This window comes from Aspergillus steynii (genome assembly GCF_002849105.1).
Source record: "Aspergillus steynii IBT 23096 chromosome Unknown P170scaffold_2, whole genome shotgun sequence".
Lineage (NCBI taxonomy): Eukaryota > Fungi > Ascomycota > Eurotiomycetes > Eurotiales > Aspergillaceae > Aspergillus > Aspergillus steynii.
Window position 1 is genome coordinate 6157314 of NW_020194399.1, and position 26931 is coordinate 6184244.

The 26931-nt window shown below is 56.0% G+C and overlaps 13 protein-coding genes across 13 annotated transcripts; 6 read left to right on the forward strand and 7 right to left on the reverse strand.

Moving 5' to 3' along the window:
* The first annotated feature begins 403 nt into the window (after positions 1 to 403).
* On the forward strand, positions 404 to 1655 carry P170DRAFT_435143 (uncharacterized protein). Its single transcript, XM_024848868.1, has one exon. The coding sequence runs from the start codon at positions 762 to 764 to the stop codon at positions 1365 to 1367; it is 606 nt and encodes a 201-aa protein (XP_024708837.1). The 5' UTR covers positions 404 to 761; the 3' UTR covers positions 1368 to 1655.
* A 2572-nt stretch (positions 1656 to 4227) lies between these two features.
* P170DRAFT_508132 (uncharacterized protein) lies at positions 4228 to 5974 on the forward strand. Its single transcript, XM_024854535.1, has 3 exons — positions 4228 to 4859; positions 4923 to 5364; positions 5428 to 5974. The coding sequence occupies exons 1-3, from the start codon at positions 4615 to 4617 to the stop codon at positions 5713 to 5715; spliced, it is 975 nt and encodes a 324-aa protein (XP_024708838.1). The 5' UTR covers positions 4228 to 4614; the 3' UTR covers positions 5716 to 5974.
* A 62-nt stretch (positions 5975 to 6036) lies between these two features.
* On the reverse strand, positions 6037 to 7762 carry P170DRAFT_445263 (putative cytochrome P450 oxygenase; the record flags this gene model as incomplete). Its single annotated transcript, XM_024850689.1, has 5 exons — positions 6037 to 6211; positions 6293 to 6423; positions 6472 to 6582; positions 6647 to 7506; positions 7552 to 7762. The coding sequence occupies 5 exons, from the start codon at positions 7760 to 7762 to the stop codon at positions 6037 to 6039; spliced, it is 1488 nt and encodes a 495-aa protein (XP_024708839.1).
* A 1215-nt stretch (positions 7763 to 8977) lies between these two features.
* P170DRAFT_508133 (Zn(II)2Cys6 transcription factor) lies at positions 8978 to 11325 on the reverse strand. Its single transcript, XM_024854536.1, has 4 exons — positions 10414 to 11325; positions 10045 to 10358; positions 9850 to 9983; positions 8978 to 9800 (listed from the first exon to the last, which is right to left on the reverse strand). The coding sequence occupies exons 1-4, from the start codon at positions 11051 to 11053 to the stop codon at positions 9122 to 9124; spliced, it is 1767 nt and encodes a 588-aa protein (XP_024708840.1). The 5' UTR covers positions 11054 to 11325; the 3' UTR covers positions 8978 to 9121.
* A 172-nt stretch (positions 11326 to 11497) lies between these two features.
* P170DRAFT_435147 (uncharacterized protein) lies at positions 11498 to 12947 on the reverse strand. Its single transcript, XM_024848869.1, has one exon. The coding sequence runs from the start codon at positions 12541 to 12543 to the stop codon at positions 11710 to 11712; it is 834 nt and encodes a 277-aa protein (XP_024708841.1). The 5' UTR covers positions 12544 to 12947; the 3' UTR covers positions 11498 to 11709.
* Positions 12948 to 13220: 273 nt separating this feature from the next.
* Positions 13221 to 13859, forward strand: P170DRAFT_508135 (uncharacterized protein; the record flags this gene model as incomplete). Its single annotated transcript, XM_024854537.1, has 1 exon — positions 13221 to 13859. The coding sequence occupies one exon, from the start codon at positions 13221 to 13223 to the stop codon at positions 13857 to 13859; it is 639 nt and encodes a 212-aa protein (XP_024708842.1).
* Positions 13860 to 14078: 219 nt separating this feature from the next.
* On the reverse strand, positions 14079 to 16863 carry P170DRAFT_435148 (uncharacterized protein). Its single transcript, XM_024848870.1, has one exon. The coding sequence runs from the start codon at positions 16834 to 16836 to the stop codon at positions 14164 to 14166; it is 2673 nt and encodes an 890-aa protein (XP_024708843.1). The 5' UTR covers positions 16837 to 16863; the 3' UTR covers positions 14079 to 14163.
* Positions 16864 to 17249: 386 nt separating this feature from the next.
* On the forward strand, positions 17250 to 18771 carry P170DRAFT_463197 (uncharacterized protein). Its single transcript, XM_024852150.1, has 2 exons — positions 17250 to 17817; positions 17876 to 18771. The coding sequence occupies exons 1-2, from the start codon at positions 17677 to 17679 to the stop codon at positions 18614 to 18616; spliced, it is 882 nt and encodes a 293-aa protein (XP_024708844.1). The 5' UTR covers positions 17250 to 17676; the 3' UTR covers positions 18617 to 18771.
* An 85-nt stretch (positions 18772 to 18856) lies between these two features.
* On the reverse strand, positions 18857 to 19741 carry P170DRAFT_463198 (uncharacterized protein; the record flags this gene model as incomplete). The annotated part of the gene is made up of 3 exons (XM_024852151.1): positions 19411 to 19741; positions 19202 to 19357; positions 18857 to 19141 (listed from the first exon to the last, which is right to left on the reverse strand). The coding sequence occupies exons 1-3, from the start codon at positions 19438 to 19440 to the stop codon at positions 18857 to 18859; spliced, it is 471 nt and encodes a 156-aa protein (XP_024708845.1). The 5' UTR covers positions 19441 to 19741.
* A 968-nt stretch (positions 19742 to 20709) lies between these two features.
* P170DRAFT_445268 (ketopantoate reductase family protein) lies at positions 20710 to 21811 on the forward strand (the record flags this gene model as incomplete). The annotated part of the gene is made up of 3 exons (XM_024850690.1): positions 20710 to 20899; positions 20959 to 21608; positions 21659 to 21811. 3 exons carry the CDS (start codon positions 20710 to 20712, stop codon positions 21809 to 21811), a joined length of 993 nt encoding a protein of 330 aa, XP_024708846.1.
* Positions 21671 to 22600, reverse strand: P170DRAFT_435151 (putative hydrolase). Its single transcript, XM_024848871.1, has one exon. The coding sequence runs from the start codon at positions 22540 to 22542 to the stop codon at positions 21823 to 21825; it is 720 nt and encodes a 239-aa protein (XP_024708847.1). The 5' UTR covers positions 22543 to 22600; the 3' UTR covers positions 21671 to 21822.
* A 130-nt stretch (positions 22601 to 22730) lies between these two features.
* Positions 22731 to 23890, forward strand: P170DRAFT_435152 (SDR family NAD(P)-dependent oxidoreductase). Its single transcript, XM_024848872.1, has one exon. The coding sequence runs from the start codon at positions 22916 to 22918 to the stop codon at positions 23783 to 23785; it is 870 nt and encodes a 289-aa protein (XP_024708848.1). The 5' UTR covers positions 22731 to 22915; the 3' UTR covers positions 23786 to 23890.
* P170DRAFT_132057 (alpha-N-arabinofuranosidase A) lies at positions 23858 to 26337 on the reverse strand. The gene is made up of 9 exons (XM_024842417.1): positions 26072 to 26337; positions 26004 to 26019; positions 25455 to 25953; positions 25326 to 25409; positions 25199 to 25275; positions 25118 to 25150; positions 24929 to 25068; positions 24374 to 24880; positions 23858 to 24320 (listed from the first exon to the last, which is right to left on the reverse strand). Exons 1-9 carry the CDS (start codon positions 26249 to 26251, stop codon positions 23931 to 23933), a joined length of 1926 nt encoding a protein of 641 aa, XP_024708849.1. The 5' UTR covers positions 26252 to 26337; the 3' UTR covers positions 23858 to 23930.
* Positions 26338 to 26931: the final 594 nt, after the last annotated feature.

Sequence of the window (26931 nt, forward strand, 5' to 3'; positions counted from 1 at the left end):
GGACGCAGGACAGTGCATTGACGGAGGAATTCCAGTGGTTCATGGCGACGACCAGAGCTGCGTTAGGGTTTCTGATGACGACGACAGGGTGCCAGGGGGGGTAAGCGTTAAGTCCGTGATGACAGACAAGAGACCCAAGCCTGCAGGCCGGTGTATTTCTGCCTAAAATGCATCTCTCCGAAGGGAAGAATCAAATACTCAATCGCAAATCGACCTGGAATGCAGGCCGGGCTTGCGCAATGCCCTAATCTCATGATGTAATGCGGTCGAATGGCACGACGGCGCCAGGACGGCGGCGCTTCCAGCCGACCAGCAACGAGCAGAGCGAAATGCATCAGCCTACAAAGGCCGGGAACGACGGCGCCAGAAGCGGCCACAGGATTGCAGATCCACTCGGCTGTCTCTCGGGCGTCGCATCGTGGCCAATGGAGCCCGCCGATCCAAGACGACGATGCGACTTGGCGGCGCGGCGGAGAATCAGCCTTGCCCCGCTTTGCGTTGGTGCTTTTGGCGTTTCCCCGGACAAAGCGCTGTTCTCTGGGTCTTTCGTTCTTTGGGTGGCTTTGTCTGGTGTGCTGACGGAGGCCCACGGAGGTCTCGTTGTTTGTTGTTTGCTTGGGGGTGGCGGTGGAGCTGCTATAAAAAGGTCGCTTCTCCCTGCTGCTGCTTGGAGCTTCCCTTTTTTCCTTCCTTCGCTCTTCATATACCCTCTACCATAATAGCCATTGTTTCTCTCTCGAATATATAAAATCCTCTACACAATGCAGCTTCAGCTCAAGTCCACGGCCCTCCTGGCCGCCGCTCTGGCCACTGCTGTCTACGCTCAGAACACTGAGGGCACCGACGTGGCTGCTCCCACTGAGAACGGCGAGCCCAACTTCAGCCTGCCCTTCACCGACTCGGCCACTCCTCCCACCGGCGTTACTCTGACTGAAGTCACCGACGTTCCTACCGAGACCGGTGCCACTGCCACTGCTACTGAGACGGCCACCGGCGAGACTGCGACCGCGACTGCCAGCGAAACCGCCACCGAGACCTCCCCCGTGGCCACCGGCTCGACGGCCGTCAGCACCGCGACCTCCGTCGTCTCTGGCTCGACTGCTGCGTCGACTGGCTCGCAGACTGGCAGCGCCTCTGCTACCGGCACCGCTAGCCAGTCTGGCAGCGCGTCGGCCACCAACTCCGACTCCTCCGCCACGGCCTCCGGCTCCTCCACTCCCTCGTCGACCGACGACGAGTCCGCCTCGGGCACTGCTTCGGGGACTGCCTCTCCCACCGAGTCTGACTCGAGTGCTGCCGCGTTCGCCGACATGAAGTGGGCTCCTTGGATGCTCGCCTGGGTTGCTGGTGTTGGTCTGGCGCTGTAAATACGTTAGGTTGTGCTTTGATGTGAATACTACTCCTACTCCCGCTACTGCTCGCTGGTGGCTCTGAAATGACTTGATGGATTTAATTGGTAATGGTTTCTTTGCGTTGATTGTATCTCCCGCCGATGGTTCGGCCTTGGGCGTATATCTTGCATGAACAGTTCCTTCGTTTCTGTGTTTGCTGCTCTATCCCTGTTTCACAAAATACGTATGTCTTGATCTAATTCTGTCACGAAGTAAGGTACAAAGCAGTATATTCTCCGTAATTGACCGGATGGACCAGCCCCATTGATCTACACCCGTCGACGCCTTCATATGAACGGCTGGACGATCGTTCGGTTATTGCGGATTGAAGCCGACCACTGTAGATCTCACATGGCGCCGTCAAATGTGCGTCATGGTCTGCAAATAGCAACATTCGGATAGTCTGGGTCTTCAGGACGAGGGTGGGATATCACGCCGTGGCGAATAACGCCATTCTTGGTCATCGGCGTGGAAAAGTATGCCATTCTCTCAGCCTTACTCGGTGCCACCGTGGTACAACCGCAGTGTCAGCCTGTTGCATGGCTTCAGAACTCTAAACCAACAGTCCGACAACCGCAGCGTCACCTGGAACTCCCCGGAGATTTCGTCGAGCGATCGTCGCGTCCTTTCCCTGCCTCGGTAAATCTCCGTGCTGGAGCCGAGAGCCACTGCAATGTTAGGAGTCCACGATAGATTAATCCGTCTTTCTCCTGAACATTCAACGCATACGGAGTGATATTCATAATTCAAGGAGATGGTTCTTTTTTTTCCTTTTTACCGGAACCAAAAATATCCCCCTGGACCCCTTCGCAGGAACGGTCGAGCCATGGAAAGAACCCCTTGATCGAACTCCGTAAAAATGGATCCGCCGTCGCAGCGTGGAATCCTCGGTTAATCTCCACGTCGATTGAGTCTTCCAGAAGGAATGCTGCCCCCTTGCAGCCTCGTCGAACATGAACTCACATCGGGGATCCAATTCTGATCCAACGTTGGACAGTGTGGCTGCTCGGCATTCGAGGTCCTGTTTTCGCAGCCCCTAAATCTGACAAAGATCCTGCTGGCCGCTGACTTGATCTGTTGCGAGGGTGACGCCAGCCAAGAAAATAGAGTGAAACCGTCGTGTCTCAGGATCAGATGCTGCGCAGGGGCTGCTTTTTGAGTCAGGGGAGTCCCAACTCCGTGTCGCCACCGGACTGGGACGGACTTGAGTCTTTTTTTGGGATGGGTTTATTCGGGCGCATTTCTTTCAATTTTGGTCCTGTTCACGGGAACTCTAGGCTTCGTGGTGGGTGAGTTTATAATCAACCATTTCCTTTCACCTCGTGATTCTTTTCTTTGTGAGATGACATCATGACAGCGATCGGTGTAACTACATGCAGAATACATAATTTCATCATCAAAGCCCCTGTACGCAGTATAATGTGGCGATGCGCAGTAATTTGTCCAAAGGTCGAAATGTATTGGCAGTGGCGGTGCTTCCCCGGAGACCCACGGATGTTGCCGATGGCAGCAAGGGACTTTGGACATTCCGGATTTGACATCCACTAACAAGATCAATTAATTTCAGCTTCTACAGTTGGAATTTCGGATATTTTCCAATTGTGTGGAAATTTGTTCAACGCAGCAGAGTCGTTGTTTCGCCGTCGAAACTGCAATATGGTGATCCCTGGTTAATTTCCAAGGACCGAGATAGCTTGCTCTTCACAAAGTCGGTCAGAATTCGATCTCTTCATTGCTTGGGGTACTCTACCTCGTGTGTCCAAGATTAGAATATAAGACACTCTTCGACAATATGGAGCGAATTATACATGTAAAAAGTATCCTGATTCCGTTGTAGAGTGGGCAGTGCAATGACATATATATATCCGTTTTAATACTGTCAGTTGCTGCGTTGAACGCCTAGACCACAAAAGATATTATACGATGTGGCTGCGCTTTGTAAACAAATGCAAGAGACATATTGGAGCCCATAAAGCTCATAATTCATGAACAAGACAGATAAAAACCATCAATCTAGTATGATTCACCCGGTGGCATTTAGACTGCTGGAGTCGCTGAACTCTCTCCAGTTCGGATTCGGATCAAGAAAAGTGGTATAAACCCACTACTGCCTTAGCATCAAGACCATTTTATATGACCGTCCACAAGCTTCCTTAAGTAAACTGAAATCCTTGAAAGCCACCCGTCGAATACGAGCCGAATCCAGCGTCCAAGCACTTGGTACCTGAACCAAACCTCACCGACTTTCATGAGATAAAAATGTTATGGATGCACGATCAACAGGACAAAAAGTGCTGAAGCCGTTGGTTTAAAACGAGATCTGATGGCGAGAGACGGCATCAACATTTTGGGATAGAAATAAAAATTGATCATTGTTCATATGCCCACTTTACAGACAATCCATTGATTCATTATATCAGTTATGCCCTACTATTCCACTGCTCCTACGTTTGGATTTCAGATCATCGTTCCCACAAGATTGTTCACGGTCTACTCCGTACTCCGTAAGATCAGGGGCCCATCTAGGGCCGCGCTAATGCTCAAAGAAAGAAGAAGCCACAAAAGTTATGGCAAATATCGAGATTCGCGCGACTTGGTCTACGCAGAAATATTGTCAAGCGACCATTGAGATCTAATCTGGGGTAGGCGATCTTAGCTGCCTTTAAAGCCATGCCCTACATCCATCGCAGCAATCAAGGTTAATTCTGCCTTGAGACATGACATCGAGCAGACCAGCCGACAGGGTCACGCCCACAAAGTGCCCGGACACCCTTTGGCTTCATATAACTAACCCAATCAGCACTGGTGAGCGCCCGGTCAAATGGCAGCAGAGAACAGGAACACGATCACCAAACAGACCCTCGAATTAGGAGGTCATCGACTCTTGGCCTCGGATAGCTCAAGCCAGGCTGAGTGGCCAGCCTTGCCCTGGACGGCCCCCTTCACAAAAATAACTCGTATTCCGGTCCCTGAGCCTCAGCCATCTGTGCGACTGACCAACCAGATCCCCCGATAATCCAGGTCCTCGGATTAAGACTGTGACTCTTCACGTTGCCCGCCGTCTGGGCGTCGTATAATTCCCCAGATCACGGAGCCAGCGCATCAGCAGGAGGTCTACATAATGGGGCGCCTTCCCATGTGGAAATGTCGACTCTTTCGCGACCTGCAGCGCCCAAGTGTATTGGGTACTATTTATGAGATAGCGCATTCCTGCTGATTCACGATGGCTCCCCGACGCGGTGGAGGCTCCTCTGGTGGTTATTCGTCCGGATCTAGTAACCAGTGCTCCGACTACGATGCCTTTGCGACGACCTTTGCCCGGATTTATATCGCCTTCCATGCGCTGTTCTTCCTCGTATTCGTTACCGTCTTCTTTATCCTGGTCGCAAAACACAAGCGCACCAAGCGAGTCGCCAAGGCACCCTTACTGTGGTTTTGTCTCTACTTCTCAATCATTTTCTCGATCATGTATGTCCCGCTGCCTGAAACTATAGTTCATTTTCGTCGTGAGTCTTTAACAAATCTATCCAGATCGACTGCCCTGAGCATCATCTTCAACACCCTCTCGGAATGCGGCATCTTCGTAGGAAATGACGCATACCGCGCCAGCATCTCCATCGACTGGCTCGGCACCACGGCCACTCTGCTGGTCATCCTCGCCATCATGTTCCCAATCTCTCAACGTCTCCATCACGGAAACAAAGGCATGGGCGGCTTGGTTCGGATCGCGCACTCCGTCACGCTTGGCCTCTTTGCCATCCTTCTGATCGTCTCGCTCAGCATTACCACGAGGGTCGTGGATGCGCTGTATTCGTCTGGTTACCGGTACGGTCTCGGGTCTGATATCGCAGACTTGGCCATCCATCAGCGCAGAATCTGGGTGGCTTGCTACGCAATGGGTGTCATTTGCATGCTGGTGGCCGCTGCGACGATGTTGTTCGCGTTGGTGCGCAACCCGAATTTCAGACGAGGTGTAAGTTCTCTTTTCTCCTGCCCTTTTACTTTTGCCTTTGGACACCAGTTACTGACGGTCTAGTCTCTGCGCATTGGAATCCCCCTACTCATCCTATCCTCCCTCGCCATGACCCTTCTCGACCTGGGCGGATACATTCACAACACGTACGGTAGCTTTTCGTCCTACCGTTCCACAAGGTATCTTGAGCAGTCGTACGAGGCACAGCTTTTCCTGCGATACTTCTTCTACACCTGCGCGTTCCTGAGTACCCTGCTGGTCGGCAGCACGGCGGATCTGCATGGCAGCTACGCTCCGCGGTTTGACCTGCAGGCGCCAGCTCCGCCGATGTACCAGCCACGAGTGCACTAGGTTGGACAGGAAGTTTCGATAGGATGGTTGTGGCTAGTGGGAGATGGCCAGATTATTAATGTAATGTTTGATTTTGGGCTGAAGACGCCCACTTAGCTGGAATATACCCCGTACTGAATTGGATTCTAATTTCATTGTCAAACCGCTATACAAACTCTCGGAGAGTCTGGATTCCTAGAGACAAGAGACATAACTGTATATTCCGGTAAAGCGGCGTCACCTTATCCTTACTATAGCAGATCATTACAGACACTACGGCAGATGCAAGTATACAGAGCTCCAAGAGCCGTATCCTTACAATATGAATAAACCTACCAGAGCTCAATCCTGCACCATCCCCACCACCTTGGCACTAACCTTGAAGTCATAGTTATCGGTAAATCCCACCCCCATGTTCCTCGTGATTCGCACATTCGCTGGCCCCGTCTCGTGCAAATCAAAGTCGAATCGTCGCAACAGGTACGCGAACGCCATGTAGAGTTCCAAATAAGCGAGACTGTTCCGTTAGTAGACACTTAGTAGGTCGGAGAGGAAGTCGTATTTGGTACCAAGGCATATCCTACTGCCTTTGGTGAACGAGACGATATACCGCGTCAGGCCTCGATCAAACTCCCCGTTGCGGATCCATCGCTCCGGCTTGAATTTCTCCGGCTCAGGGAAGATGTTGGGATCACGGTGGATGAAGTATGCAGATGAGCTGACGGGCGTCTGGGGTTGGTTAGTCAAAGTCTAGGGCACCGATGGCACTGGACTCACTCCGGGTGGGATTGTATAGTCTTTATACTGGAGGACCTCCGTGGGCGCTACGCGAGGCAGTCGAATAACAAGCCCGAATGCAGTGCGGAGGGCCTCATGGACGACAGCTGTCTAGTTTGGCTCTCAGTACATCCTGAATCGGAAGACAAAACATGGAGGAAGGCAGTAGACGTACCAGGTAGGGCAGCTTCTCCAGCTCAGTCCACGTCGCCCGGCTCGTGGGAGTCGGGAGTACTGTCTTCAGCTCCGAGCGCAACTTCTGCACAATCTCGTTATCACGAGCAAGGTGATACGTAGCCACCGTCAGCGCTCGAGCTGTGGTCTCTGTGCCCGCCGACAGCAGCGTGATGCCCTCTTCCTGTAGCCGCTGGAGCGTGCGTTCCTCTGCCGGAAGGCTCGGGTCGTTCAGCTGCTCAAACATATTGGCTCGCTGCGGCTTCTCTCCCTTCGTCAGAGGCTCGGTCCCTTCCTCTAGAGCATGCTGATAGATGGCCCTCTGGATATCGAACATCACCCGCTTGCCGGGCTGCATGAAACGCATCAACCGTTCGGGGACCATGCGCATTAGCCCCGTGAACCACGGAAAGCATCGATTGATATGTACGAAGCCAGTCACGTCCTTGAGCACTTCGCGCACGTCGCTGTGGAAGTTCTTGGTTTCTAAATAGCCCCAGCTGCGGCCGTAGCAGTAGTGCGTGATGATGTCCGAGGTGAGCGCGGCATAGGCATCGTCCAGGCAAACCGGCGTCTGGTCGTGGTGGAATTCTTCTAGGCGCTGCACGAGCTGCTGCACGCGAAGCTCGATCATCGGCGATAGCTCCTGCACGGAGCGTCGGGAGAAGAAGTTGTTGAGGATGTTGCGTCGGAACCGGTGGTGATCGTGGCCTACCGTGGCCACCATCGATGTGGGCAGACCGAACCCGGTGATGAACTTCGGGTCCTTGTCTCGTCGGCGAATGCCGCCGGCGTATATCTCGTCATAGAACTCGGGGTCGATAATGTGCACCTCGCGATAGTTGATGCGGACGATTGGGCCTATGCGATGAGCCTTGTCTACGGTGGCTTTGGGGGAATATCTACCGTATTGTTCGTGCCATTTTTCCATATGGAAGAGGAACCTTCCGCCTAAGACTAAATCATAGTAGAATTCATAGAGATCGGTGAGAATCGACAGCTTGGGTCCGGGGATATGGCTGAGGGGGTCGAAGTAGAGACGATAGATACTCCGCACGACGAGGTAGAGGGTCAAAAGCCCCAGGAATGCCCAGAGAGAGGATATGGAGAGCTGCATTATGATAAGGAACAGGAATTCTAGACTTCTTTCACGATATTCATTCAATCAGTTGGCTATAAAGCATTCTAACGCTTGCGGCAGCGCACCCGGAGTCGTTATTGTGACATGTCGCAGCAAGTTAGCTGTTAGAACGAGCACAGATTTATATGCTGGCCTTGCGGTCGAAATTGCGATCGGCATTCTACAGGCAAGTTTATCATGCAAGCTCTATCACCCCTCCATCACACGATTGAGTGCTGCAGCTGTCGGCTTGGCCGTTCCCAACTGAGGGCCGTTAATCTACGGGCCAATATATGGGCAACACCTCCGAGAGTCGTGACAAATCACCGTGTATCGATATGGCACTAGGCCTCGACACTAGCACTAGTGTATGCATGCGCTGTAAGTCCCCGCGGCGTCGCATTCTCTCGTGGATCGGAAGCGGGTGTTGCTTGTGAGATTATCTTGACGGTGTGGTTTTAGCACTGCGACGTCGATGCACATTCCCCGCTCTCATCGCTGTCATGGGCTGTCATATACAGAGGGGAAACTGGCTAGAAATACCACAGCAATATATATCCTTGCCAATACTTCGTCCATGGTTGGACGCTATTTTTAGGCCTGAACCGACCACAAGTACCGTACTTTTGAAACACTCGAATGCTATGACCACGATGTGGGCCTCAGGCTTTGGATATGTTTGGGTTTGCATGTCTTTCAGAGAGGCAAATCCGGAAGTCTGTGCTCATACTCTGAACCGATCATTCAGGCTCGATCTCTGGCTGTGGCGTTGAAGCCTCCCAACCAGAAGAGCCGAGACAAGTCTAAAGCCACCTCATTCGACCGAACACGAGCCATTCCCTACTGAGACGACAGTGACCCATGGCGTTCCTCTATTTCTTGCAGAAAATATGAGTAACGTCATTGAATCTATTGGGGGAATACGAAGCAATGATCGAGGGCTGAATCTTATTTGTCCGAGGTGCCGGAGTTCCTGTGGCCAGAAAGAGCAAGTCTGGCTCTCACCCTTGATTGATTGAATTTTAACGTCTGACACGATCGTGGACAGGCTAGTGCTGCATTAGAGAATGCGCATGTCAGCTGCAGAGACCATGGCTCGCCTGTCATACAATGACGTTGAAGACCACTTGCTATTCACAAGGGCATGACACCGGAGAGAAAAAAACCAATCATGTAGTTGAGACTATGATTAATCTGAAATTAAACCAGAACGAGGTGTCTTGATACAAAATAACCCAGAACCCAAGCTTCCCATCTGCTGCCCTAAACTCCGACTCCATCCATCACTCTTCAGAAAGTGGCCTCACGAAAACCAAAAGTTACCCCACAAACGCAATTGAACCGATAGAAAATATACTATGATACAAAAGCATACGACTGATCAAAACACGCATCCCAACCGTCCTTCCCCGAAGTCCAGAACGTGTGAAGCACGTCGCGCGCAGTGGCAGGAATCGGCGTCGCCAGGTCCCGACTCATCTCGGTCAGGGACGTGTCGACGAAGGTGCGCATGCCGGGGCTGCTGCTGGCCGCGTGCACGCCGGCCACGATGAGCGGCCAGGTCATGCATTTCCGGATCATGGGCGAGGCGAGGGCCTTGCGCAGCAGCAGGCAGAGACGGCTACCGTGGGCGGCACGCACGGAGACCAGGTCGGCGGCGTACGGCAGCACGCCGACACTCTGCAGCGATGAGATGCAGTAGACGAGGATGGCGGATTGATAGATACGCCCCAGTAGATCCCATTCTTCGCGCGGGAACGTGCTGGTGACGATCCATTGTTCCGGGGAGAAGGCTTGGATCTGTTCGAGGAGGGTGGTGGCGCTGAGGTGGACGAATTCGTCGGATGGGTTGCACGAGCCTTGCAGTCGCAAGTGGTTGATGCGAATGATGTCGAGCATGAGAGTGGGTGGACAGAAGAGGGACGGCGAGAGGCCTTCGCCGTAGGACTCGGCCATCAGGTCGATGAGATCTAAGCTGGAGGTGGCGGGGATTTGGTCGGTTGCGGGACTGGTGGTGTTGCCCATGACGCCGATGCTGGAGAGGTCAGGTCTGAACGCAGAGAAGGAGTCAGGGCCATGCATACATCATGAAGTAGAGCAGTGAAGGTCGAAGAGCCGTGGACGAGCGCATGAGCTTTCGCAGACCCCCTCGCAAGAGGATCAGTTGCGTGGCGCCGGTGAGATGGTACCGCCAGTAGGGAGCAGCGAATTGGCGCACCTATGCACGGATGGTCAGCCGCTGAGGTGAGCAGCAAGAGCTCATAAATCTATACACTTACGTCTGCGAACAGGAACATCAGCACGCTGAGGATGGTGGCGTCGTTGCACTGCGTCGTAGCGTTGGCGATGTCCTCGCCGAGACACCGCATGGCTTCACCGCGATGATGATACAGCCGCGATCGCTCCTGGGTCAACGCCTCGTCAGCCTCGTTGGAGCCACGCCGTTGCAGGCGATGGCCCAGGACCAAGTAAGCGATAGTGTGGCAGACAGAGACAGGCATCTGGTGGAGCGCCACCGGCGGGAACTGGTCGAGATACGGGTTCGGCGGCAGGTCATGCATCACCGCCACGTCGGGGTAAATGCAGGTGTTGACTGCAAGGGCCGTGAGCAGGAGAAGCCTTCTGGTGGCGCAGGACTGGCAACCTACAATAGATGACGGCGTTGACAAAGTCGCGCGTTTCCGATCCCAGGTCCTTGGTAAACAGCATCGGGTCCACCAGGTTCCCGGTTTGCAGCTGTTGGAAGATCCCTACGCTAGGGTCCTCCAGGAAGCCGTCATTTGGACTACCGATTGGCTCATCCAGACTGTCGGTTCTCGGGCTCCACGTTGCACTAGAACCGCTGCTATCAAAGCTGGCCGTACTAGCGGCAGGCATGGCCGGTCCCATGGGATGCGGCATGACCTCAGGCGCCCGCGTAGGGACAGGGGCATTATAATTATGACCATGAGGATTGGAATTAGAACTCGTAGTGAGAGTAGCAGAAGAAGAAGCAGAACACGCAGAGGAAGAGGAGGAAGAAGAAGAAGGTGATAATGCAGGCGAAGGGGAAGTCGCCGGATCTGCAGCAGCCCGACCCTTCGGTCTTCCCCGATTGCGAGATTTTACTTTGCCCGGGGTAATCCACTTCAGCGGTTTATTCCCACTGTATCCCGGGCATTCGGTCCCGGCGGCACGGCACTTATTGCAGGCTGGTCGTGCAGAGTCGCAGACGAGGCGGCGGCGTCGACATTCCCAGCACTGCCGCCGCTCGCCTGGCGCAGTCGCAGTCGTCGTTGCAGGCGGCATGGCGTCGGTTGATATTCTGCGGCTCCGCACGACTGACAGCGGGGGGAGGATATTTAGATGGACGACCACAAGGCGGACTTTCGTCGCTGGCACCCACGGTATCGCCAGGCAGCCTGATCTCGGAGATCCTGGCGGATTGCAGATGCACCAGAGGACAGCAGGTCAGGGCTTGGCCATCGCTTTGTCCCCATCGAGTAAGCAGGTGCAGAGGGACAAACCCCACGGCACGGTCGTCGGCCCTTTTTAAGGGGGCACGAATGCCCGGGTTCCTGGCTCTGACTTCCGTGATGCCATTGGAAAGTCGCTAATTTCTGACGCCGCAGGTGGGGGGCCTGAGGAATCCACCGCGTGGGAGAGCGCCGCATATGCCCGCATTGGGACTAGCGCGTGTCGATCGTCTATATTTATTTAATTTTGAATTTGATATTGATTTTCATGTTTATTCTCTCGTCGATTGTGCACTCTAGTGTGTGTACTGTCTGAAGGGTTAAAGATAGTCGTGAAGGACAGATGGCGATACACCAAGACATCCGTCTGCCTCGCTCACTCAGACTGCCTGCATCCCCTGCAGCTCGTAACCAACACCACCCCAACCCAAATAACCAAAGTGGCCGGAGTCGACCTGGAACATACCCCGTCACCGTCGGTTCCGCCCTTTATGTCGACACGGCAGCTGTCGTCGAGGCCATCGTGGCACTCAGCATGTCGTAATACCACAGCTGCAAGGCTGTTATGACCGCCATGATCTCCCACGTCTCGCCCATGCTGCCGTCCAGCCCGCTGCCCAGAAACTGAAACTTCAGCGCCTTCGTCATGCTGGCCGACACGTTGCGCGCCAGAACCGCCACCACTTCCCGCCCGTCGCTGGCACAGCCGAACGCGCGATGCGGGCGATGGTCGCCGCCGGGTCCCACGGTTCGTGCCAGGCGCACCAGCTTCCAGCCGGAGACCGAGTGGCCCGTCAGCTGGCGGACCTCGTTGCCGCGACTGGTGCGCCATTCGAACTGCTCGCGCTGCGGCCGCTTCTCGGGCCCCCGGACGTCGACGGCGAAGGTGGGCGGCGTGCGCGTGTACGGCGTCGCGTGGTGCAGAGCCTCGATCCCCGGCGGCTGACCGGCGATCGTGATCGGACATGCTCGGTCGCGCATCGATTGGTCGCCCTCGACGCAGGCCAAGGGCGGGTCCTGGTCCGAGGGGCCGGCGTGCAGGATCGTGGTCTGCTTGCTGCGCAGGAAGGGGGTCTGCGTGGAGACGGCGAACCGCTTGTCGTCGCCACTCGGGCCCAGATGGAAGGTGGAGGTGAACTTCCACTGAAAGTAGCCGTTCAGCGTTGCAGGGAATCGACTGGGTGCACTAGAGAAGCCGTGATGCGCGGAAAAGGCATCCTCGCCGGACTCATTGGATGCCGTGTAGGGAGGAGGTGCTTGGCTGAATGCCGGCCTGTCGTGCTGACCGGTCACTAGTGGGAATCCGTACTCCGATGGATCCATAGTTGCAGACAGAATGTGAGCAGAGAGTCGAGGAGTACCGAAAGGAGTTCAAGATTAGGGGAGATAAGAAGCATCAGACGGGCCAGGAACGGCGGGGGTTATATTCTGCCCGCGGCCCACGTCAGATTGTGGCTGATCCTGCACTTGGAAACTGAACGAGGCTTGTTCTTGGAGAAAGTGGAAGAGAATTCCATGCAGCATCAGCCCATCTACACTCCCGTGATATACCAAACCCTGACATCCCGACTACCCTCACAATCAACAAGACCCTGTCTAACCCACTCTGGCTGCACCGGGCGACCAAACCTGCTGGAATCAGCCTTGTCGGCAGCGCTCCATTTGACCCTTGACGGTGCTTGAGTTGGACAGCGGAGAGGCCAAGCCATCGTCTCTCCAATCATCCAGACGCCGCAAGGATCGTTCAGCGTCATCGTGGAGTGGATGCCCAAGGCGTCAAACGTTGGCCTTGTTTCTTGGCGGTTCTTGGCAGGCGCTTAGCCTATTTGGGGCTGACAGCCTGAGGTGTCGACCTGCCCGATCGGGTCATAACGCGACAGAAGTTCTTCACGATGGCGTCGATCTATACGAGCATCACGTAGATAGAATCCTCCTGAAACGGGGCCACAGCGCTGAAAACTTCCATCTTGGACTCTCCATGGTACCGCAGTTTCAAGACAATGTGGCTGCACCTGCTCTGCTGTCTCATGTTCACCCTCGAAGTCATGAATGCCCTGGGTGTCTCCAACGTCGCCAACAATCGGCTGCCCGAAAGCCGCCAGAAGCTGGGCCACGTCCTGATGAAAACCTCCCTGATCATCCAGGTCGTCGTGCTGCTGCTCTTCTGCGTCCTGACCGCCCTGTTCCAGCGTCGCTGCGCCCGGGGGAACATCCGGTCAAAGAAGATCTCCGTCCCGCTCGTGACCTTGTATGCCAGTACGCTGCTGATCATGGTCCGCTGCATCTATCGCATTATCGAGCACTTTGGCATCTCGTCCATCGATCGGTCGAATGCCAGGCTGGAGGATCTGAGTCCTATCTTGCGACATGAGTGGTTTTTCTACGTCTTCGAGGCAACGCTGATGCTGGTTAATACGCTCCTGTGGAATGTCAGCCACCCGAGACGCTATATCCCCCAGCACTGCAACGTATACCTGGCTCAGGATGGAGTCACCGAGCTGGAGGGCCCCGGCTGGAAGGACAACCGACCGTTCGTGGTCACCCTGATGGATCCGTTCGGATGGCTGGACTCGAAGAAAGGCGAGCCTCCGTTCTGGGAGACAAACGGATATGCCAAGATCAAGAATGAGCAAGTGTAGTGGTGTTGATAAGAAGACTGGGGATAGAAACCGGGGAAGGGTTCCTTTTCTGTTGTACAATCTGTTATGTTATTGCGTTGACCCTTGTATTTGTATTGTGAGATCTTTGATTATGGCGTTATGGTCTGTGTTCATAGACAATCAATTCATAGACTACTTCACCATTGCATGGCGGGTTACTTCTCAAACGATGCAGATTATATAATGCGTGTCTTCCTACAAGAAATGAAACTGAATTTCTAATCTATCACTCTCCAGTCTACCCAGACCCTCCGAGATTACACCTATAGAAGTGACCGAGGACTCAAACCTGCTCGTCACCATCCCATCGTCGAACGACATGCGACTCCCCCAAGGCGCCCTTCAACACCAGGACCAGCTCATCGATCGCTGCAAGAAACTTCAGATACGCGCTCAGTCCCACGCAATACCGCCGATAGTTCTCGTCTCGAACCAGCTCGGTGCTCAACTGCGCCGCCCGATGTTGGTCGTGCCATGACTCGTAGCATCGCTTGATCAACGGTGTCGGGAGCCGTTCCGGCAGAGGAAGCCCCAGTCTGAACGCCTGCTCAACGATACCGAGAACTCCCATAATATCCCCGATGTGGTGGTCATCGAGGATCCCGACGCTATGAGACAATCGATCCTGAAGAGGACCGGGAAGGCTGTCCGACAGCAAGAGGAGTCGCCCGAGCGCTTGGTTCATGTCCTGACAGAGACGGACGGCGTCGGAGAGCGTCTGCGAGTCGAACGGCCCTAGTGTCATTTCGAATTTGAGCAGCGCGATGCTCTGCTGCGCCGACAGCAGGGTTTCGGCGACGTCGAGCGAGATCTTCTCCGCGACGACGCCTACGGGGCTGGATCGGTCGGCGCGAGTCCCGGGATGTGTGCGTCCCCAATGCGATAGCAAGAGCGCGTAATGATCCGACAGGGTGCGCACGGTGTTCGACAGCGTCTTGCAGGTATGCCGCGTGGCCGACGGCGGACGAGGGAAGATCTGCACGATGAACGCCGCCACGAAGCCCAGCAGCACCGTGACCAGTCGCTTGTAGAAGGCCTCGTAGCCGTGTCCGGGCAGCCCGTACTGCGACAGGTGAGTGTCGTCGTAGCTGAAGCCGATGACCAGCATGAACGTCGCTCCGCTCATGATGGCCGCCATCGTGAACGCCGGCGGCAGGAAGAGGCGCCACCACATGAGGATCAGCGTCATGACCGCCGTGATGGCAGCCAGTCCGTATGCATTGCCCGGTCCGTGGCCCGACCCGACATACCAGGCCAGCATGCCCATGACGCCGCCGACGACCGTTCCGACGGTGCGACCGACCAGGGAGACGGTGAAGTCGGCCATGTAGACGAGCAGCGTGGTCTGCGCCGTGATGAGGCCCCAGATGCCCTTTTCGCGGTAGTAGAAGCCCGCGGTGGATGGGAGAGACCCTGGGATCGCGGTGGCGATGGTCACGATCACCATGCGCAGGGCGTACATCCCGCCGGCGTCGGTCAGCCAGTGATAGACTGCAACTATGGCGCGCGTGAGAAGACTGCGTCGGACCGGCCGTCCGTGACCGCGACTGATACGCAGTCGACGATGCGCTTCCTTCGTCTGCTCGGCCACGACGTCTGGATCGCGCCCTCCGTTGGCCGCCAGGTGCGGTGTCGGGGTTGTCTGATGGCCATTGACCAGCCAGGAGAAGGCATATCGCACACGCGACGGCAGCCAGAGTCGGACCTTGCTACGATGGCGTAGCAGGTGCGTGACGCGGTTCAGGAGTTCCTCGATGGCTCCGGCTGCGCCGAGAATGCGTTCCTCGACAACCATGCCGAGGACAAGGCCCCGAAGCGAATGAGGTCCAAGTTGATCGCGGCTCTTCAGCTGCCCATCGGCGTCGAAGATCTCCGCATGGCTCTCCAGCAGACGCGTCGTGGTTTCGGTCTTGCATGCTGCTCGTGCAGAGTCGATGCTCGTCCGAAGAATCTCGCCTCGAGTGATCAGCTTGCTAATATCTTCAAATGGCGTCCGGCAAAACCAAGCACCCGAGTTCACGGTGTGGATCGATTGTGCTACCATGCTGAGCGACTCCGATGCCAGATGCAGTAGCTCCGTAGTCGAGGCTCTCAGGGCCTCGCGAGTCTGAGCGCGCATCAAAACTTCTTCCGGACTTCGCAAGGCGTGCATGAGATCGGCGCTCTCCTGCAGCTGATGGCCACCAACTCGAGGGGGCCTTTCAGCCAGATCAACCCCATTACCCTCTCCGGAAGACATGGGAATCTGCTCCAGCTGTTTATCGCTTCTCACATGCGAAATATGGAAGTCGAGCAAGGACATATTGGCAATCATGGCGCGCTGAAGGGGTTCATGCAGGGATCCGACGTCCTCGGGGCTCCATCGACCCCAAGACACGTCCAGCGGCAGAAAGGCGAGGGCTGGTTCCATCGCTTTGAAGACGGCAATGGTCTTCGCCTTGGATGCTTCGAGCTCGCCCAGGTCTGCTGGGCTCCCCGAGAAACGCGACCGCGTGCATTGCAGGGGCTTCTCGCCCATTTCAACGAGCTGTTCCATCTTCGCCAGGATTGCGCTCGATGCCGACTGCGCGAAGAAGATGACGTTGCAGACGACGCCGAGACCCACGCCAATGGCCCCTGGTTCGACCAGAACTCGGGGCAACAACGCCGAGAAAGACGGCAGGACCGGACCAAACAGCAAGAAGAGGTCGGCGATGATGATGCCGAAGATCTGGACCAGAGCGAACTTCGGGTTGGCAACGCGCAGTCGCGAGACAGCATACACGAAGAGACAGATCATGACGTAGAAGACAACGGTCACCCGTGCATCCAGCATGAAGCCGTCGTAGATGGACTTTTGGGCGAGGAATGTCGCCTCGAGGCCGGTCTGTTGGGAGTCGGCGGCCACCTGCTGCTGCAACGCCTGTAGACGAGCCTGAGTCTGCGAGTCCGGTCGTGCTGCAAAGGCAGCCTTCATGGTTAGCAAGCCCCAGGCCCAGGCAAGGCACATCCCAAGGAGGAGGGACAGCGAGGCCAGCAGGTACACGAAGACGATGCCCCCGGGGGGCACGATAAACAGCACCAGAGCGGCGAAGAAGGTGGCAATTCCGAGTCTCTCCAAGACCGGACCGATGAACAGCAGCAGCGACGCGATCCAAGCAGCGATCCAGCAGCGGACAAGCGGCATTGGAGTGGTCCAGCCACGCCGGTGGCTTTGGCGGGCGCATCCTTTGACGGTTGGACATGTCAATGACAAGGGATGTCGTCTGTTGATCGATCCATGGAATGGACCGTTCGGTCCAGCGTCGGCCCGAGTGGCGAGTAGACTGCGATCTGATAGTATCGTCCTGGACAAAGCGCTCTTCGTGCTTCGTCGCCCACTTTTAGAAACACTGGTCAAGGAACGAAGGCGCACCTTGGGCACGCATTGTCGCTGTTTAGCGTGCAACACCAAGGACAAAAGAGCTTCCCACTCTGGCTTTGACGCACGTCGCCCATTCCGGTCCAGGGGGTCCAAGTCGAGGCGAATACGACCGCGACACAAAGAATGTGGCATGAAAGACCGCGTGCATTCCACAAATCGAGGGTCGACATCGCCCTTCGGATGAAAGCAACGCATGACTGGAACCGTGGTCGGATGGCAGGGCATTCACCCAGCAGGCCTCCCTGTTAGGATCGCTTCGCCTGGATTCTGTCACAAGGACTCGTGGATCCTGACGACAGCTCCGAGGATCTATATCAAGGGGACGACCTCCCTCGTCTATCGTCCGCATCATCTTCAGCATCCCAAGCAACCCGTATCGAGCCACAGGTCAGCATGGCCGAGGTCAAATTCCCAACCGATGATTGTCCAGAGCTCGAGTCCTACGTGGCAAGACTTCTGGACGAGGCCGGCGTTCCCAATTTCATCTGGGGCGAGGCGATCATCTCGATCCTGGGGGTCCCCACCCAGATCACCGTATGCTCCTCCTGCTTGTCCCTTTCGTTTGTTTGGCTGCAGCTAACGTATGCGCAAGTCCTCCTCATGGGCGATCCCAGATTCTCTCATCGACACCGCCGCGAAGGTGCTCGACGACGCCAAGTTCCCCCCGTGTACTCAGGGGCGCGAGCACTGTAGGGTCTTCAACTCAATGAGCACCCATCCATACCCGGACTATCATTGGCACACCGACCATCGGTATCCCACCGAGCCACCGACCTTCACGACCGGCGTGTTTCTCTACCGGAAATCCCGGCTGTTCTGGACGTTTCCCGAGCCTCCCATCGGTCGTCCGCCCCCCGGAGATCGGTTCTATATGCTCACGTCCGATCCGCGCATCAGGAGGCTGAACCCCATATCCAGAGGGCCACAGTCGGCGGATCCGGCCGTCTATCCCGTCAAAATGCCGACCCCGGCGCGATACACGGAGGCCATGCTCTTACTTACGCTTCGGGATCTTGTTGGAACACATGCCTTAATGCATTGGGAAATTGAAAGCGGGTATATGCTCGGCTGGGATGATCAGAAAGACGGCGACCGAAACCTCGACGTCGACGAACTTGACGAGCCGTTCCGGGAATGGGCCAAGATCATGCTGGACGCACAGTATGGCGAGCGAATCGGGGACGTGGTGGCCTATAGATGGAGACACAGGACCTACGTCGAGATGAAGAGAAAGAATCTGCTTCCACCCCCAGAGGGCCCGCTGAATACATTCATCTGGAGACCGCTGGAAGACCGCCTGCGGGAGTGCGATCTTCCGGTCGACCTGGCTTGAGTGTAGCTCTTTTCTCGTCCGCGCATTCTGCAGGCTTTGGGATGTGCCGGCTTTCGCAGTTCTTCCGCCGGGCGCAAGATGCACGGGAGTCAATACGTATCGTTTTGAGCCAGAAGTTCTAGGGCAATCTATCCTTTAACATTCAGTCTAAGATCTTCAGAACACTCTCCCCCAACTCGCAGAGGACTATCAGCACAAGCAAAGAAAGCACAGAACAGAACCAGACTCCAGGTCTCGCAATCATGGGAGGGCGGCGTCCCAATTGACATCCGTAGCGTATTTTCTTAGCCAGCGGCCCTGGAATCTCACGCGCCGTCGCTGGTCGGCGTTCAGGGCTTGTCCATGGGCAGCAAGCCACTGCAACATAGAAGCCACATCCCTGGCATCTTTGACATTTTTGTCGAGGGAATACCGAGAGCCGCACGAGTACGCTTTCAGGACGGCCAGCTCAGCAGCTGTCGCGATCTGGAGTTGCTGGGGAAGGACCCCCGATATCAGGGGCATCCCGGCGAGCGGATACTCCAGCTGTTGACGTGGGCGTTGTCAGCAACAGGTCTACTCAGGATGAGGATGTAGAAAACTTACGTTATCGACTGAGACAATGTCCACTTGTGTTTGACCATCGGCCGTTACGAAAACCATCGGATCCGTAAATGTGATAAAAGAGTCCCCGTGGTTGGCAAGGAGGGCCTCGCGGACTGTGCGAGCCAGATGACCGGGCGAGATAGCCACGTCGAGGTCCTGTGAAGGCTAAATCAGCAAGAAAGCTCCAAGATATTCCAGATAACTGGTACCTTTGTCTCGCGGAAGTTGTCATGACTCATAATGGCGAAAGCCCAATTATCATGATTCTTGCATTATCGAAGCCGTCAATCTGCCTTAGGAATGGAGAGGTTCGCAAGATGGTAATAAATTGCTGGGCGACGCGGGTGAGCCGGGCTAAGTCCGACATAACGGAAGGAAGGAGGATATGGAGACAGAGGAAAGCAAGCGGTAGAGACAAAAGGCGATAGTGAGAGAGGCAAAGACGACAAGAAAGGATGACAGGCAAGGATGAGAGCCGAAGATGGAGACGGAGAAAAGGATAGTTGGGAAGGACGAATACTGAAGAATGCAGGTGCTTCCTTGGGCCCTTATATGCTGCTCCGGGGCATGCGATTGAAGCAGACCTGAACCAGATGGCTTCTATGCTTGTTGACCATCTGGCCATACAAAGCTCACCCGTCGCTCTGCGCATTACGGAAAACCGATCGAACGACCAACGGCCCTTCTAGAAGGTAGCAATTGCGACAGGGAACAAGGAAAGGCGAGACATGGCGGGCTGCAAACTTCACCGCAAGACATCGCGCAAGGGCTGGCAGCGAACAGATCTGGAAGCGCCTCTGACGATGCTGGCAATCAGAGCGCAAATGACCAAGGCGCAACGCCCAGATAGGATTCTAGACGATTCGGCGAACGGAGGACAAAGGATGGAAGGCCGATGAGGATGGCCGCGAGAGGCTTCATCGGAACAGGGCGTATAGGATCCACCAGACTCTAGATCGGAGCCGTTAGGAACCTGCCGCATGAGACAAACGGGACCCTACAGGCGGGAATGAATACGATCATGGCGCAGCTGCCAGCAATTGAGACCTTTCCGGATGACCGTTGAGACATGGCAGCGGTGAAGAAGAAACGCGCCATCAGGAATACCAGGTCCGACATGCCCAGCATCCAATCGTGAACTCAATCTTGCGAGTGGACAGGTCGCAGAATCCAGGCCAGAAACAGACGGCCTGGCAGATCGATGAAGGTTTGCCAGCTGGGTGCGGTGTTTGTATCCAGAAGTCAAAGAGACCAAAGTCGTCATCCACGGGTCCCTGCGGCGAGCGGCATCTTGCAGCCCTGATGGGATAGCAAATCATGTCTCCACAATTCCCCCGGATACAGATCCAGTGAGATCCAGCAGAGCGTGTCCCCACTGCCAACGCTTTCAGGATTAGTGCCCGATCGATAACCGAACGTGGAGACCGATGAGGCTGGGAATTCCGCCGGATGCTCCGAGACATGAAGGCCAACCTGCCGTCTCGCATTGCCCCCTATTCTCGTGTAACATGGCCAAATCCCGGATTCTGCTTGTCGGCTGTGGAGGCATCGGTACCGTGGCTGCTCTCAACCTGGAGGCAGGTAACCGTGCAGAAGTAACCTGCGTCCTGCGGTCGAACCATGCTGCTGTGTTGCAGAAAGGGTTCGCCATTGAGTCGTGCGACCATGGCAGCGTGGCCCATTGGCGGCCTACGCAGGGTATCCATCCTGCAAATCCCAGGTCAACGTCCCCCGGATGTCGTGCTAACTGCAGACAGTGCTGGATGCAGTTCCCAGTCATCCGTCGCCGCCGTTCGATTACATCGTCTGCTGCACCAAGAACATCCCCGACGCGCCCCCTTCCCTCTGCGATCTGATTGCGCCAGCCGTGGCCCCGGGACAGACGTCCATCGTGTTGATCCAGAACGGAGTCAACATCGAACGACCCTTCATCGCCCGGTTCCCCGACAACCTCGTGCTGTCCGGCGTCAGTCGGACCGACGCGCACGAGATCACCCCGGGCACGATTCAGCATAAACAGCCCGATTCCCTGGACGTCGGAGCCTTCCCTCACCCTTCGATTCCGCTCGCCCGGCAGGAGAATGTCGCCAGGGAGTTCGTTCGCATCTACTCCGCCGGCGGCAAGACAAACTGCCGATACGACGGCCACGTTGCGCTCAGCCGATGGCAAAAGCTCGTCTACAATGCCTGTCTGAATCCCATTTGTGCCCTGACAGGCCTGGATACTGGGACGCTGCAGCTGGATCGCCAAAGCATGGAGACGTTGGTGAGGCCGGCCATGCGCGAGGTGATTCAAGTGGCCGCGGCCCTGGGGCATCGCCTTCCAGAGGATGTCATCGAGACAACGATCGCCAGCAATCCCGTGGAAAAAAGGATCTCGCCCAGTATGCTGGTGGATTTACGCAAGGTGAGTGCCGTCTGGTTTCGCAGCGCATGGCATACTGATCCTCTCTCCAGGGCAATCTCATCGAACATGAAAACCTCCTCGGGGAGGTCGTGCGCGAAGCCGACGCCATCGGCATACAGACGCCTACGTTGACTATGCTGTACAACCTGTGTTGCGCCGTGCAGCTGCGGACGAAGCAATCCCGAGGTCTTATTTCTATCTAGTCGCGATCGCATCATACTTGGTTCTCCTGCTCCAGCGCGTCGGCCATCTGTCCCAGCGTATCGAACTTCCAGTCGTATACTTCCTCCTCCACGTTGCCCATGATGGCCCCCGGTCGCACGATCCACACCGACTTGATGCCAGCTTTCTTGGCCGGCTGATGGTCGTGGAATTGACTCTGCGCCGTCTGCAGCACCTGGTCGGGCTCGACGCCGAAATGCTGCTTCACTGCCGACAGCATGTAGTCGAAGTTGCGCAGGTCCGGCTTGTAGGACCCGATATCCTGCGCCGTCAGCACCAGGTCGAACGGCACTCCTTGTAGACTGCCCGCGTTGGTCTTCGCGAACGAGCTGCGATCGACGTTCGAGAGCACGACCAGCTTGTAGTGCTTGGATAGTCGCTTCAGGGCGTCCACGGTGTCGGGGAACGCCGGCCAGTTGCCCACCGATTCGCCAAAGGCTTTGCTTTCCGCGGGCGTCGGCGCCGGTAGGCCGAGTTGCGTCACGAGCGTAGGGTGCACGGTCGCGAGGAGGTCCGAGTAGATCAGATCGGGTGTTTTGGCTTGCTGGTCGCGTTCCAACTCGTGGAAGATGTGCAGGATGTGGGCGTTGGAGAAGGTGGCTTGATGTTGGGTCATGATGGGCTGGATGGCGGCCAGAATCCCCCCTTCCCAGTCGACCAGCGTGCCGTAGACGTCGAAGGTGAGCAGTCGGTAGTCACTGAGTCGAGACATCCTGTGCAACGGACAGGTTGGATTGACTGGTAGAATAATGTAGGCGTGTTACACGGCACAGGGAGGGGGGCGTGGGGTTTATACGACGTTTTTAGCGCCAGGATGGAGACACTAAAAGCTGATGGACTTGACCTGATCGGGTGCCCGCTGCAGGTTCACGGCGAGAGCAACCAGAATACCGTCTACGACGTGGGATGACCCCATTGTGCTCGGTAAACCCCATTCGGAGGGCGTCGCTGTTGCAACGAAGGCCAGCGCAGTTGTGATGCCGACAACCGAATGCGCCTCGGTTGACTTCACGCCACGCGGGGATACTTAAACATGGCAGAGGCAGTGCCTTGGAATTCAGTAATCGAGCTAATATCTCCCAGCAATGACCGAACAAAAAGTCCCGGATCCATCCATCCTCCGTCCTCAACGCTCCCTCGCAGGTCGTGTCGCCATCGTCACCGGCGCCGGCGCTGCAGGGGATGGCATTGGCAACGGCCGAGCGGCGGCGATTCTCCTGGCCGAGGACGATTGCGCCGTCGTCTGCGTTGACATTCAATTGTCATTGGCAGAGTATACCGTCCAGATGATCACCGACGAGCGAAATGGCACGGCGATCGCAGTCCAAGCCGATGTCACCGTTGCGGCCGACTGCCAGAGAGTCGTTCAAACCGCCATTGACCACTTCGGCCGCGTAGATATCCTATTCAACTGCGTCGGCGTCAGCGGGGCGTCCGGAACAGCCGAGTCCGTCGACATGGAGGCGTGGACGCAAGGCCTGCATCTGAACATCTCCAGCATGGTCATGATGGTCAAGTACGTGGTGCCCGAAATGCGCCGGAACGAGGCGACGCCGGGATATCGAGGGAGCATTGTGAACATGGGCAGCGTGGCCGGCCTCAAGGGGGGCACGCCGCATCTACTGTATCCCACGAGCAAAGGAGCGATTGTCAATATGACCCGAGCCATGGCGGCGCATCATGCGAGGGACGGCATTCGCGTGAACTGCGTGTGTCCCGGCATGGTCTATACGCCCATGATGTACGCCAAAGGCATGAGCGACGAAGCCCGACAGGCGCGCAAAAATCGCAGTCTACTTAAAACCGAAGGCAACGGGTGGGATGTCGGTGCCGCTGTGCGCTTCTTAGCCAGTGACCAGGCCAGGTGGATGACCGGGGTTATCTTGCCTGTCGATGGAGGAACTACGGCGGCCGTTGGGACGGAACTGCCGGCGTCAGCCAGCGTGAATGGCTGAGGGATTTATAATCTATGGAATCTCTTGTACCGTTTCATTAAGGTTACAGTAGGGCGACATTCCAGTCACGATCGCCGGTATTCGAATCTTAGATATCATGCATAATCGGGTCATTGCGCATCCAGAAAAGGCTCTCAACGACTCGCTACGAGACAGCCAATACGGCGACCCCCCACGCCGCTAAATCCACCGTGTAATTCCCCGCCGGGTTTGTTACATTATGCAGCGTGGGCTGGATGGTGACGTTGTGTGGCTGATTACTGGCATCGCGAGGGCCCGACAGCATCTCCAACCTCCCCGAGCGAGTGGCTGGCACGTTGATATGGACGGTCTGCTTTTCCTCGCCGTAGTTGGCCAACTTCACGTAGTACGTGCCATTGTCCCTCGATGCCACCCAGTACAAAGGTCCGAAATTCGCCGTGGTGTTGACGGGCAGCACGGTTGTTCCCCGGTTGGTGGAGAACATCTTCTGCACGTAGTACGATGTCGACGGCGTGATGGATCCGGGGCTGGAATCAAACCCGTACAGCGTAGGCTAGGCATGGTCAGTATCGTTGGGAACTTAAATTCCCTCCTGGGGAAACTCACCGACCACTGGGTGAAGCCAAAGTGCTGCAACAGTGGCGTGTAGGCCGACATCTTGACCACGTCGCTGTTGCGCTCCATCCCGATCATATGCACTGCTTCGCTGCAGCTGCATTGCACGAAGGACCAGAATACTCCACGCTCTGCCGTGGTATTGCGACATCCCCATTCCCCGATAATCACTGGCTCGGATCGCGGCTGGTTATCCCATTCGTTGAACATGGCCGCCAACTCGTCCGGTTTGCGATAGTAGTGGTAGTCGTACAGGATCCCCGGCGGCGGGCTCAGTGGCAGGCAGACCTTGTCGATGGTCGAGGCGATGATGGTGAGGTGTGGATACTTTCGGATGATTGCATCGTAGATCTGCGTGAAGCGATCGGGGTAGGACTCGCATCCCCCGGTGTAATCGTCCTCGTTGCCGATCTCGATATATCGAACGGACCAGGGCTCCTCTCGTCCGTTCTGCGCGCGCATTCTCCCATACGTGCTGTTTGACGGACCGAGCAGATACTGGCACAATCAGCTGTGCTCCTCCAATGAAGGCTGCATGACACCCACCTCGAGCTCGTTCATGATATCGTCCACGTACGGTTGAAGGTCGGACCCGACCAAGATGCCCCCGTAGGATTTGCCGTCCCAGACAGCCAGCACGGGCTCCATTCCCATGTCTTCACACCACCAGAGATACTCATCGAGGCCTGTGCGGTTAGAGATTTGCCTCTGGGTTATGGTGCAGGTGCCACTCACCTAGTGCATCGGTGTTGGGATAGAACCAGTCGCCTGCGTGCGTTAGTAGCCTGTCCACAGTAGAGTGTCGCATGCACTTACTGTCTCTTCCTGGTCGATCCACCACCGGCCCAATCGTGCGATTCCAGGCCCATCGGCTGTCAATCTCAAGTCCCTCGCTGGTCCTGTCAGTACGTTCCTTCTCACCGTGATAGAACATGACACATACAGGTTGTTGCCTCCGGGAAATCTCAGAAACGAAGGTCTGATAGCCTCCAGGACCGTCGCCAGGTCATTTCGCAGCCCATTGATTCTGAAACCGTTAACTACGAACTCCACAGAAATCCTAAGACCTTACCTCGAATGATACGTCGGCGGAAACAACTGCACCAGCCCAAAATTCAGCGACATGCCCGGTACCTTCGAGCCGTCAAACAATAGCCGAAAGTCATTGTCGCCGTCCGGGGACGCGGTGGCATTGAAGGTCGTCTCGTATCGGGTGAATCGTCGCCAGGTGCTGTTCGCTGCCATCTCATGCGACGCATAGACAGTCCCGCTGGACGTTCCCACCAGCTGCAGCGTGACGGGGCCGGAGTATTCACCCTTCATCCAGAATTCGCATCGGTAGGTCGCGTTCATCACCGGCACGCCCTGGTAGCCTCCGTTGGCGAACCCGACAAAGTCCGTCTCCTCCGGCATCACCTGCACCTGCAGCGTGGATGTGATGGCGTCGCTGAGAGGATTGGCTTCGTCCTGCAGGATATCCACCTCTCCGATGGCCCAGTAGGCCGTCAATCCCGCCTTGGTGCCTTGGAAGCCGTTGTTCTGCAACAGTTGCCCGTGGATTCCGCCGTCGCCTGCCATGCGTTAGTCGGGAGGTTGGATCAAACGCTGCGAGGGATTATACCGGAGTGGTCCATTTCCTAGGAATCCAACAGTCAGCGACAGCCTTGGGATTGCTGGGAAATCTCTCACCTCAAACATGATCCCGTACAAAAGGGGGCTGGATTCATTGCCACCATCCTTCTGCACGTTCAGGACCACGGCAGAGGGTGAATCGGAGTCGCTGCTGGCGTCCTCTGCGCAAAGACCCGTCCGGATCAATTGCAATCCAGACAGCGCCCAGGCGGCTTTCCAGATGTTCAAGAGCTTCATCTTGAGTCGGGATTCAGCGCAGGTGCAGAAACATCACGGCAATCTCAGTCGGTCGCCAGCTCACCCGCCCTGCCCGTAGCTTGCGTCATGCGCCATGCAGTGAATATCCTTTCCAGCCCGGACGGTCGATCGGACACGATTCTTCCCTGGCGAGAGAGTTGGTGGATCTGGGTCAGGTCGGTGACATCATCACCTTGGGACGGAAACGCTGCTGGCTGGATGGGTTCGTTGCCTGACACTTTACTTTGAGGGGAGGCTTACTGCATTTCACGAAGTGCATCGGCTGAGCCCTGTAATGGCCAGTGATCGTCAATGGGAAGGAAATTGAAGGATAAGTTCTGTTGTCCCAATAGTAGTGGTAGGGATATATAGTTCCTCGTCGCGAGTAGAGCAGCTGCCTTGAGTCCTCACGCTTCAACCAAACATACCGCTGCTGAATCGAGGACATGAAGAACTGTTTCTCCCTGCCTTTAAAAGACCTTCTGCCGGTGAATGTCTCTGAATCTAAAGTCTTGATCAACTGGGCTGCCAGAGTGACTACAGCTGATGCCTGAGGCAGCATCCTCACCGCCCGGTTTGTTGATGCTTCATTTCTTCTTCTTCCTCCTTCTCTCCTTCTCTCCTGCTGGACTCTTCGCCATGGCGTCTACTCCGGATTCTCCCCTTCCCAGGTTGATACG

Coding starts and splice junctions, on each gene's coding strand:
- P170DRAFT_508133 (XM_024854536.1), bottom strand. CDS start 11,053: ATGCCGCCTGCAACGACGACTGCGACTGCGCCAGGCGAGCGGCGGCAG. Junction 10,359..10,413: donor TGTCAACGCCGTCATCTATT/GTAGGTTGCCAG, acceptor CGGCCCTTGCAG/TCAACACCTGCATTTACCCC. Junction 9,801..9,849: donor TCACTGCTCTACTTCATGAT/GTATGCATGGCC, acceptor TGACCTCTCCAG/CATCGGCGTCATGGGCAACA.
- P170DRAFT_435143 (XM_024848868.1), top strand. CDS start 762: ATGCAGCTTCAGCTCAAGTCCACGGCCCTCCTGGCCGCCGCTCTGGCC.
- P170DRAFT_435152 (XM_024848872.1), top strand. CDS start 22,916: ATGACCGAACAAAAAGTCCCGGATCCATCCATCCTCCGTCCTCAACGC.
- P170DRAFT_132057 (XM_024842417.1), bottom strand. CDS start 26,251: ATGAAGCTCTTGAACATCTGGAAAGCCGCCTGGGCGCTGTCTGGATTG. Junction 25,410..25,454: donor CCGCCGACGTATCATTCGAG/GTAAGGTCTTAG, acceptor TAACGGTTTCAG/AATCAATGGGCTGCGAAATG. Junction 24,321..24,373: donor TTGGCTTCACCCAGTGGTCG/GTGAGTTTCCCC, acceptor GACCATGCCTAG/CCTACGCTGTACGGGTTTGA.
- P170DRAFT_435148 (XM_024848870.1), bottom strand. CDS start 16,836: ATGAAGGCTGCCTTTGCAGCACGACCGGACTCGCAGACTCAGGCTCGT.
- P170DRAFT_435147 (XM_024848869.1), bottom strand. CDS start 12,543: ATGGATCCATCGGAGTACGGATTCCCACTAGTGACCGGTCAGCACGAC.
- P170DRAFT_463197 (XM_024852150.1), top strand. CDS start 17,677: ATGGCCGAGGTCAAATTCCCAACCGATGATTGTCCAGAGCTCGAGTCC. Junction 17,818..17,875: donor GGGTCCCCACCCAGATCACC/GTATGCTCCTCC, acceptor CGTATGCGCAAG/TCCTCCTCATGGGCGATCCC.
- P170DRAFT_435151 (XM_024848871.1), bottom strand. CDS start 22,542: ATGTCTCGACTCAGTGACTACCGACTGCTCACCTTCGACGTCTACGGC.
- P170DRAFT_508132 (XM_024854535.1), top strand. CDS start 4,615: ATGGCTCCCCGACGCGGTGGAGGCTCCTCTGGTGGTTATTCGTCCGGA. Junction 4,860..4,922: donor TCAATCATTTTCTCGATCAT/GTATGTCCCGCT, acceptor AAATCTATCCAG/ATCGACTGCCCTGAGCATCA. Junction 5,365..5,427: donor ACCCGAATTTCAGACGAGGT/GTAAGTTCTCTT, acceptor CTGACGGTCTAG/TCTCTGCGCATTGGAATCCC.